The 11,145-nt window shown below is 38.5% G+C and overlaps 1 protein-coding gene and 1 long non-coding RNA gene across 10 annotated transcripts in view; one reads left to right on the top strand and one right to left on the bottom strand.

Moving 5' to 3' along the window:
- The window catches only part of LOC308195691, a 767,404-nt gene that overhangs the window by 225,409 nt on the left and 530,850 nt on the right, over positions 1 to 11,145 (top strand). The gene's annotated exons all lie outside the window — the stretch shown is intronic.
- NOVA1 (NOVA alternative splicing regulator 1) overlaps positions 1 to 11,145 on the bottom strand; it is a 157,293-nt gene that overhangs the window by 3,959 nt on the left and 142,189 nt on the right. For 7 of the 8 annotated variants that reach the window (XM_080593557.1, XM_080593552.1, XM_080593547.1 and 4 more), the window contains one exon: positions 1 to 767. This exon is cut by the window's left edge and continues 3,959 nt beyond it. In XM_080593557.1, the coding sequence (XP_080449683.1) occupies positions 1 to 767 (767 nt within the window). The other variant, XM_080593551.1, reaches the window with a different exon arrangement.

The raw sequence follows: 11,145 nt of genomic DNA, 5'->3' as shown, positions 1-11,145 counted from the left end.
GGCACTGCTATTTCAACTACATCCTTTGATCCATCTGTGGATTTTTCTGTTCCTAGGATGGCACTGGCAGCTAGGGGAGAAGCAGCTCCAAAATATCCATTGGTTGCAGCAGTAGCAGCAGCCAGGCTACCTAATGCAAATGTCCCCGCCGTACCACCAGCAGTGCTGCCACTGGCTGAGGCTTCACTCGCATAGGTGGCCAACAAATTGGCTGCTGCTGCTGCTGGGTTGGCACTGGCAGCTGCTGCAGCCAAAGCCCCTGTAGCTGCTGCCTGACTTAGGCCTAAACCTAATGTATTGAGATTATATCCATAGCTGGCTAATGTATTAAGTGCAGAGGTGATGGCCACCAGGTCATTGCCTGTAAAGCCAGATAAAACTGCTGGAAAGGCTGCCACTCCAGCAAGGTTAGCATGTCCTAATAGCCCTGCAGCAGCTGCAGCAGTTGGTAACACTTCAGCAGTGTTTGCATAAGGAGATCCGGTTGGATTGGAATTGGCCACTGGACCTGTGACATTGGCATAACTGATATTGAGACAGCTGCCACTCTGTGGATCCTCTTGTATCTTCTGGATGATAAGTTCGACAGCTTTTCGGTTTTGTTCAGGTTCTCCACTCACAGTGACAACCCTCTCTTGCAAGTTGATCCCATCAGGTTTCTGGGAAAGCTGCACCCAAGCCCCTGACTGCTCCATTATAGCCTTCACTGTAGCACCTCCCTTCCCTATTATCAGACCTGCTGTGCTGTTGGGAACTATAATCTTTACCTGTAATTAAAAAAAATATATATAAATAATACTTCTGCTTTGTGCATAAACACTATAATATTTTGCTACCCTATAAAAGGAAGGAAAAAATTGAAGCAAATTAGTTAACATGTTTTAAAAGAAAAGAATTAAAAAGAAATACAGCTTGTCACGCTTTTTAATGCTCCACATCTGTTTCAAACATACAATACAAAGAATTAAAGAGAATAACAGGAAAATCATATTTACCATTCTCCCACAGAATATACTGCTTTCAGCACAGTACATTTCAGATAAAGAGATTAAACAAATGCAGTTATTATGCTCATATTGAAAGATTATCTTAGACTGCATCAAAGTGAGTGCTTTCATCTGATTCCTCTCTTTCCAGGCTAATGTTGCAAACCAACTTCTTAGGCAAAACGCGTTTGAAATTCTTTACCTTCACTTGAAAGATCTATAATAATGTAGTAATCATTGGAAAAAAAAAAAGCATTTGGCTAAAGCAAGTATGGCATAGCATGGACAGACAAAACAGTTGGTCTTGAATAGGACATGATGTTGATTGTTCAACCTATTAGCCACATCAGAACACAAAAGTTCATTGTGTGCTACAGCATATTATTACTCAGCCTACAAAAAGAAAATGCAGCAGGTGTATCTAAACGTTGAGTCTGAAAAAATAAAATGTCATTTGTACATCTTAAAACGTTTACCGAAGTGTCTTCAAACAAAGGGTATTTCCCTGTAAATTCTAACTTTCCTCCTGTCTAAAGTTTTAAACTAATGCAACTGCATTAATGTCAACAAATTTATTCCTTATTGACTTATTGCTATGAATGAAGAACAACATCCAAGATAAAAATTCAATATTTATATGTATTCTTAGCCTTTCTTTTCAATATACATTTTACAAATGTATTGAAATTTTAATGTAACATCTGTTTCATAATATTGAATTAATATTACTTTATCTTAACAAAAATACATTTTAGTAGCCTACTGATATTCATCCATTCATCCAGGTTTTGTGGACCACACATGTGGGAGTAACACTTTCAAATTTGTCAGTCTTTTCACTAAAATGCCATCTAAAATCTCAGCAACAAGTCAATATAAAATACAATCAAAAATTATTAGCAACATTCTCATGTTCGTTTTATTACAAATTCAAGCTTACTATGAAGTCAAGCTAATTACGAATAAAAATGCATGCCCTAGAAATAAGCTTTTTCGAGTCTTACCCATTATAGGTATCTCCAGTTGCTGTGATAGCTCCAAAATCAAGTCTTTGAAAACCCAGCATAAAGTTACGAAATATTTACGTTTTCCACTTATGCAGTATGTACCTTAAAAATTTAACATACTATATTGCATTTTGCACTGAATTCTTTGGTAGCATATATCAAACTCTTAATTTCTTTATAATTTTATTCAAGTTCCCTGAGATCAAAAGATGTTCTATTTGTCAAACTTTTCGGTGATTTTGAGGTGCTCTTTTTTTCAGTCTTCCTGTCACCAAAACAAAGAAACAATTCTTAGAACTGATTTGGTATTTGGGATCTAAAGACAAATGTATTAACTAATTGCTAAATATAATGAATTGCTAAATATAATGAATTTTTCATAAATACATTTTAAGGTGGTTTATTTGTTATTAACATTCCAAAAATAAAAAAATCTATAGAAACAGTCAGGAAAACTCTTTAAACTCTGCAAACCTTTTATTACATGGAACATACTTTCATGATTCTGATTTTTGTGTTCTGTTGCTGTTTTTTCCTCCCACATACTACAGGAAACATTTACCTGACTCCACTGATTTAAGACGTACTAATAGTTTAATTGGGAGATTTTGAAAACTGACTTGGCAAATCCTGCTTGGTTTCATAACCAATGTGCATTGTTCTGATTAAGTTAGGTATAAGTGCTTACAAACAGTGTAAAACTAGAATCTAAGAACATGAGAAGGTATGAAAACAGATAATAGATTTAGAAAAAAACTAATTTAAAATGTCTTTTTAAAAAAGATTGCGAACAATCTATTTCTTATTGGGAAAAAAAATACCTGAAGTCTTTCACAGAACTTTGATTACTGAAGCTGGGAGCATGAATCAAGTTGAGTGTTTTGAGTGGGCTCCACTTACTGCTTTATTTGTTCTGTGTTCTGAAAATTTTTATTTTATTGTATTTTATTTTATGATGCCTGTATTGTGAGTACCTTAATAAATCTTGTCTTTTGAAGCAAATTATATTGTAGAACTTTTAAGAAAAATTAGACTGAGCCACTATTTGCACCTATTCAACCAGTTTTGATATTTTAGTTAGTCAAAAAAAAAAAAAAGTATTTTGGATTTTAACTTTCACTTGTATAAAAACATTTTTCATTGCATTATCTTCCAAGCAATAAAAAAGTGAAAACTTTTCAAACAAAGAAATCAACAACAACAAAAAACCCACCCACCACGAACAAACCAAACCAAAAAAAAAAAACAAACCCAACAATTTCCTAGGAAATATGTTCCATTAATTTCCATTTTAAAAAGAGTCTACAATTGCTGCTCCAAGCTCTAGCTCAGCAGACTTGACCTTGAATCTGACAGTGGAAGTGCGCCCACACTACAGTTAGAGATATCATCAGTGCAAAGCTCTGAAGACTCTCCTAACCCAACATATGAATAGTTAATTTTATGACACCATTGCAGGACACGTAATAACATAGCTACATATGTAATAAACGTTAAAATCCAGGTCATTGTAATATAGCTGGGATTACTCTAAGGGACTGGTGTAGTCCAATAAAATAATTCAGACACAAAATGAAGAAGGGAATGCTCTGCATGAAAAAAGAAAGGTTTTCTCAATAGGAAGTTACCACTTTCCATCTTAATATTACAAAAGTTCATTTGGCTCACTGCTAACGGCTCTGGTCATTCAACAGAATTATCTGGCTAGTCACAGTGAAGATAAAGAAAAACGTCCTTCCCTATACGCATCCACTCCCTTCTTGAAATTTTTTTCTACCCTGCCATAGACAACAAATTATGATGCATTTTGGAAAATAAAACTTGGAATTACTGATTTGTATGTTACATTTTTTCTTTCTTTTTGTCTGCTTCTGAGAAACAAAAATTCTAAACGTCTATTTTAGAAACATCAGATTGTGTGCCTTAGCTGATAACACTTTTGTATTTTTTTAATATAGGAAAATGCCACTAATATCCTTTGAAATACAAACCTTTCCAGCGTGGAAATTACACCAATTATCATATATCACAAATTTTAAAAATTTACAGTTATCTAAACATTAGATAATATGCACAATCTATTTCATACTAAGACATCACAAAAAAAATTACAGTTGAAATTCACTTTTAACAAAATATAAATGCAACATTATGCGTTTTACTTAAAACAAAGGTGAAATCCTACTCTTAATGAAATGAATGGCAACATTTGCATTATGTTGAGATATTCAAATGTAAAAGTGCCTGTATTTGTGACGACTACATGAAAACGTTATTTAAAAACGGAGATAAGTATGTTAAAAAGCAAAACATTTAGGATTTTTATTTATTTATTTAGGTCATATTAATCTTGCTAGCAATTTGTAATTTTCCATCTGTTTCCTGTATTCACTTGAATTTCCATGATTTAAATGCTGGAATATTAAAGCTTTAGGACAAGCATTGGTTGTGTTGCATACTAATACACTATCTAACATAACAGAGCACAGACCTCTAAGTGCCAGCATATATTAAATATATATTTTATTTTCTGATGAAGCCTAAAAACCATAAGGTCAAGTAGTTACAAGGTATGAAATCATACAGTAAAATTATTGGTCTCAACTCCTGTCAAACAAACAGTTGAAAAAGCAATTACCTGTTTTGTTTTATTACCTGTACCACCACTTGTATATATGTACTGAATTCTCTTGTCTTTCAGGGAAATTGGACAGTGCTCTTACTCCTTTTTTTAGATAAGTAGTTCAGAAAGTTATTTGGATTCAGAAATGAAAAACCTAAATAATATCCAAACTAAGTGCTCTGAGCTATCTAATAAAGGTCTCTGAGTATACAGGAAGGTTAGGTTTCGAGGCTCATGTGTATGCTCTTGGCTATATTGAAATTTATGTTGCAATAAGGAGAGTGAGTATCCAAAGCAATAATAAACAAGTTTAAAATGTATATGCAATCTGATTTTTTTTCAAATGCCATAATCCAAGGAGGGGGAAGGAAGGCATTCAACCTTCATCTCATGCTAAATAGGTTTTATAAAAATAAGGATTGCAATCATGACATTTGCTTACTCACAAGGCAAATTAATTACTTCCACTGGCATCACCCTCATCCTATTTGCGTTATTCTAAGGAACATTAAAATCAGGCTCAGAGTAAACTACTTCTCTCCTGAAAAAGGATCAAACAATTTGAAATAATTTCATTGCAATGTTTTCACCAACACAACACTGTCTTTAAAAAGCCTTGACAAAGGTGCAACAGTCAAGAAACTGTAGTGCTTATGAAGGGCTCAAACCCGAAAGCAGTTTATTGTCCTCTGTTCCCTGTGAAGTTAGCAGAGGTTTGATGAAACTGCACTTCAGAGAAGGATGCTTTGTACTTGAAGGATCTGTCATTATGTCCTGAGGACAGGATTCAAATTGCTTTAACTCACTATCACCATTTCATGCTGCAAAATTCTAAACTCCTAAACTCTGCATCAGCTAATTCTTTAATCCTTTTCCTTTTATTGACAACCCACTTGCATAACCCCATGCTGCACACACCCATAATGACAGCATACCCTATGTCACAAGTCCTCTGATTTACCAAACTAAAAGTCCCGTCTCACTTCGGGCAGTTGAATAACGTGGAATGCCAGATGTTCAGAGATTGTTCTATGACACTTCTTATACCCTCCCTTATGCTGCAAAGAGATAATCTGTGCTAAGCAGCAATACGTGTGCAATGCAGAACTTCTTTCTGGTAAGCAGAGCCATCACCGAATAAGGTTTTAGTATGGATAGAAAAGTGTATGTCCCAACTCTCCAGTCCTCATCCCCAGTCTTATCCTGTAAATCCCTCCAATAGCCTACAGCAAGATTCCCAGTCCTTTTATTTAGTGCACATGCCTGCACTAAATTACATTTTTAAAAAAAAAAGTCTCACTGATTATACAAAATTGCGTCACAACTTGAAAAACAAACAAATTTCACAGAAGCAATATTTAATTGCATCATCCTCTGCTTTTTCCACCCCATAGGATTGTTTCTGAAGAGAGATTAATGAAGCAAGGAGCTTTTTATCTAATATTCAGCTTTCATTTTTACTTTTTCTATCTGTATTAAGTTTTTATAAATCATGCCATGAATATTCTCAAATAGTTGTTCTTTTCATTAGCTATTAAAATTTTCAATTTGTTTCTATCCTACCTTCTTCTAACAGAATTAAATCTTTACTAAAAATGTTATTTCTAATCCAATAGATTCATCCTAACTCCACATTTTATACTCTCTAAAGCAAATAACTATTATTGCCTTAAACTGTAAATTTCTATATTCCATATATATATTTCCCCCCCCTCCCTTTTTTTCTTTGCTTCAGTACTCATCAATTACTTTAAACTCAAATTTCATCTAGGCTCTATAGATTCTTCTATACCTATCAGAATTTCATGCTATGTGTACTTTAGCTGCTCATCTGACTATAGGCTTGGAGTTGATGAGAAAAGCACAAGTTCCCATAGAGAGCAGACAAACAGTAAGAGCCATCCAATGTTTTTCTTGGTGGCAGACTAAACACACTACTACAATAGGATTATAGTGATATGAGTAGTCCCATGCCATCCATCTTTCAACTGAAGTGATAGTATGATGAAAATCTTGGAGAAAAAACAGGGTCAATAAAGGATGTGATAAAGGAAAACAGCTAAGTACACTGCAGGCATAACAATACCTGCATGCACTTCAGCTACTTAGAACTTACAGCCATGCTTCATCGTGTTGGGCAACTCTTGGAAAGTACCTGGCTACATACCTAATGGCAACCACAAGTTTTCATACCAGGACAGAACAAGCTCAAGAGGTCATGGGTATGCTTGTTTCATCCTACTTGTATAGCAGGCAAAACTACCAGGCTAGCAAAATCTATATTGACTGTGCATCCATAGCCTTAAGGAAGTTAATGAAATGTCTTTTACTGATTTCAGTAGCTCTGTATTGTGTTCCTTATGTACACATCACATAAGCTTATTTTTTTCACAGGTGTGGTGCACTGAGCAAATTCCTGGTTGCTCAGTCCAAGAATTTAGATATTTTCTCTTCAGGAAAAAAAAAAGGAAAGAAAAAACTTTTAAAAGAGTTTAGACAATTATCTACTTGATATTTATTTACAAATATAAGAAAATAACCATGTAAAGAGAAGCAGCTCTTTGCAAATTTTAGTGTAAATCTATATCATACATTAGCTGTCACCTTCCCTGATTGTTTAAATTCTGCAACTTTCATTCCAATTCTCCATATTTTTCAATAGAATTGAAATATTCTGTGAACAAGTGTAATTGGATTATAGGAAGAGATTAGATCCTATTTTTTTCCTCAGTATAATGCAATTTTTTTTTTTCCTGTAATGTTTGTGTTCCTGAGATTTTCTTCTCATCAAAAGAAGTATGTATACTTACAATATTTCCTTCATATGTTTTACAGGAAATTATTGCAAGATGAGTCTCATTTCTTTATTTCTTTATGTTGCTTCTTTGTGGTATTTCTACATTCAAAACTAGTGTTTCTTCCAAGTAAGCTTGAAGTTAAATTAATCCTTTAAAAAAAAAAAAATCTGTTGCAAGCAGCAGAGGTCCTTCTAAAGTTAGAGGCACACTAGATTACTAAAAACATAAGTTAGAATAACAAGGCAAACACATCATCTAAAATTTTTACTTGTATCTGTCCCTAAATTTCAGTAGGAATTTGGGCTGTCTTATTCGCCCTCTACTGTTTATCACCAGTGTTTATTTTGTTCCATTTCTCAGACCTCCTTTCAGCTGAAGCTGCATTGCTCAAGGGTATTGTTTCATTTTAGTCCTAGTAACTATCATATAATACAAATCTACGTTCAGTTTAAACATTCAGAATTATTTACACTTAAAATCGAGAGGTCTAAAACCTTGGAACCAAACTGGAGAAACATTTACTAGAGGAAGGAAAGACTATTACATTTATTTATTCTGCAAAACTTCGCTGCTTCAGCTTAAATCTGGAACATTTTTCAATTAGTGTTTTTATACTAAATCTTGACTCTTTTTGAGAAAAGAAAAAGTACCTCCCACTTCTAGTTAATTATGCTTCTGCCTACTTTAAAGTATGAACATGAAGATTTTAACTAAAGATGTAATTTGGAATGCAAACTTCTCAGAGCAAGGAACTAGCAAATCATGTTTAAATAAACAAACAAAATTCTCTGGTCTCTGCTTTAGTTGTCATTCTCTCATTAGCGTGCATATTGTAGGCTCTGAAACATAAATGGAAAGGTTACCTTCTCTTAAACGCAGTTTTTACTAGATACGTGCACATGCAAGTTGTGTATGGAGAGAGAATAAACATTAAAACTATGTTATTTATACAGGTGGTCAATTCTATGAGATTATCTAAGGAAGGCTGGCAAGGCTAGCATCCTGGTCGGGGTCTGTTATAGACTGCCGAACCAGGATGAGGAGACGGATGAGGAGTTTTATAGGCAACTGACAGAAGTTGCAAAATCTTCGGCGCTTGTCCTCATGGGGGACTTCAACTTCCCGGACATATCCTGGAAACACAACACGGCACAGAGAAAGCAGTCTAGGAGGTTTCTGGAGAGCGTGGGAGATAGCTTCCTGACGCAGCTGGTCAGCGAACCTACCAGGGGTGGTGCCCCGCTAGACCTTCTCTTCACAAACAGAGAAGGACTGGTGGGAGATGTGGTGGTCGGAAGCTGTCTTGGGCAGAGTGACCACGAAATGGTAGAGTTCTCTATTCTTGGCGAGGCCAGGAAGGGGACCAGTAAAACTGCTGTATTGGACTTCCGGAGGGCTGACTTTGAGCTGCTCAGGACACTGGTTGGCCGAGTCCCTTGGGAGGCGGTTCTGAAGGGCAGAGGAGTCCAGGAAGGCTGGGCGCTCCTCAAGAAGAAAATCGTGATGGCACAGGAGCGGTCCGTCCCCATGTGCCCAAAGACGAGCCGGCGTGGAAGAAGACCAGCCTGGCTCAACAGAGAGTTGCGGCTTGTGCATAGCAGAAAAAAGAGGGTTTATAATCTTTGGAAAAAAGGGCGGGCCACTGAGGAAGACTACAAGGATGTAGTGAGGCTGCACAGGGAGAAAATTAGAAAGGCCAAAGCTCATCTGGAGCTCAATCTGGCTACTGCCGTTAAAGACAACAAAAAATCCTTTTACAAATATATCAATGCGAAACAGAGGACTAAGGAGAATCTCCATCCTTTACTGGATGCGAGGGGAAACCTAGTTACTAAGGATGAGGAAAAGGCTGAGGTGCTTAATGCCGCCTTTGCCTCAGTCTTTAGCGGCACTACCGGTTGTTCTCTGGATACCCAGTGCCCCAAGCTGGTGGAAGGGGATGGGGAGCAGGATGTGGCCTTCGCTATCCATGAGGAAATGGTTGGTGACCTGCTACGGAGCTTGGATGTGCGCAAGTCGATGGGGCCGGATGGGATGCACCCGAGGGTACTGAAAGAACTGGCGGAGGAGCTGGCCGAGTCGCTTACCATCATTTATTGGCAGTCCTGGCTATCGGGGGAGGTCCCAGTTGACTGGCGGCTAGCCAATGTGACGCCCATCTATAAGAAGGGCCGGAGGGCAGACCCGGGGAACTATAGGCCTGTCAGTTTGACCTCAGTGCCAGGAAAGCTCATGGAGCAGATTATCTTGAGGGTCATCACGCGGCACTTGCAGGGCAACCAGGCGATCAGGCCCAGTCAGCATGGGTTTACGAAAGGCAAGTCCTGCTTGACGAACCTGATCTTCTATGACCAAGTGACGCGCTTGGTGGATGAGGGAAAGGCTGTGGATGTGGTTTACCTTGACCTCAGTAAGGCTTTTGACATCGTTCCCCACAACATTCTCCTCAAGAAACTGGCTGCTCGGGGCTTGGACTGGCGTACGCTTCGCTGGGTTAGAAACTGGCTGGATAGCCGGGCCCAGAGAGTTGTGGTGAATGGAGTCAAATCTGGTTGGAGGCCGGTCACTAGTGGTGTCCCCCAGGGCTCAGTACTGGGGCCGGCCCTCTTTAATATCTTTATCGATGACCTGGATGAGGGCATCCAGTGCACCCTCAGTAAGTTTGCAGATGACACCAAGCTAAGTGCGTGTGTCGATCTGCTCGAGGGCAGGAAGGCTCTGCAGGAGGATCTGGATAGGCTGGAGCGATGGGCTGAGGCCAACTGTATGAAGTTCAACAAGGCCAAGTGCCGGGTCCTGCACCTGGGGCGCAACAACCCCAAGCAGAGCTACAGGCTGGGAGATGAGTGGCTGGAAAGCTGCCTGGCCGAGAAGGACCTGGGAGTATTGGTTGATAGTCGGCTGAATATGAGCCAGCAGTGTGCCCAGGTGGCCAAGAAGGCCAACAGCATCCTGGCCTGTATAAGAAGCAGTGTGGCCAGCAGGTCTAGGGAAGTGATTGTGCCCCTGTACTCGGCTCTGGTGAGGCCGCACCTTGAGTACTGTGTTCAGTTTTGGGCCCCTCGCTACAAGAAGGACATGGACATGCTCGAGCGAGTCCAGAGAAGGGCGACCAAGCTGGTGAGGGGTCTGGAGAACAAGTCTTACAAGGAGCGGCTGAGGGAGCTGGGCTTGTTCAGCCTGGAGAAGAGGAGGCTCAGGGGCGACCTTATCGCTCTCTACGGTTACCTTAAAGGAGGCTGTAGAGAGGTGGGGGTTGGTCTGTTCTCTTACGTGCCTGGTGACAGGACGAGGGGGAATGGGCGAAAGTTGCGACAGGGGAGTTTTAGGTTGGATGTTAGGAAGTACTTCTTTACCGAAAGGGTTATTAAGCATTGGAACGGGCTGCCCAGGGAGGTGGTGGAGTCACCATCCCTGGAGGTCTTTAAAAGACGTTTAGATGTAGAGCTTAGCGATATGGTTTAGTGGAGTACTTAGTGTTAGGTCAGAGGTTGGACTCGATGATCTTGAGGTCTCTTCCAACCTAGAAATCTGTGATACTGTGATACTGTGATCTAGTTTTTTATAAACTATTATTTTAAAATTACACATACATATGCATACACTAGTCTATGACTAGTTTCTTATACCTCACAAAACCACAGTTCAAAAGTATGTGAAGATATGAAACTGCATCCTCCATGACTTCTCTATAATACATAGTTTTAATAACATAGAGAAGAAACTTTTCT

The sequence above is a fragment of the Anser brachyrhynchus genome, assembly GCF_964034855.1.
Source record: "Anser brachyrhynchus genome assembly, chromosome: 5".
Classification (NCBI taxonomy): domain Eukaryota; kingdom Metazoa; phylum Chordata; class Aves; order Anseriformes; family Anatidae; genus Anser; species Anser brachyrhynchus.
This window is presented reverse-complemented; position numbering and strand designations above follow the sequence as displayed.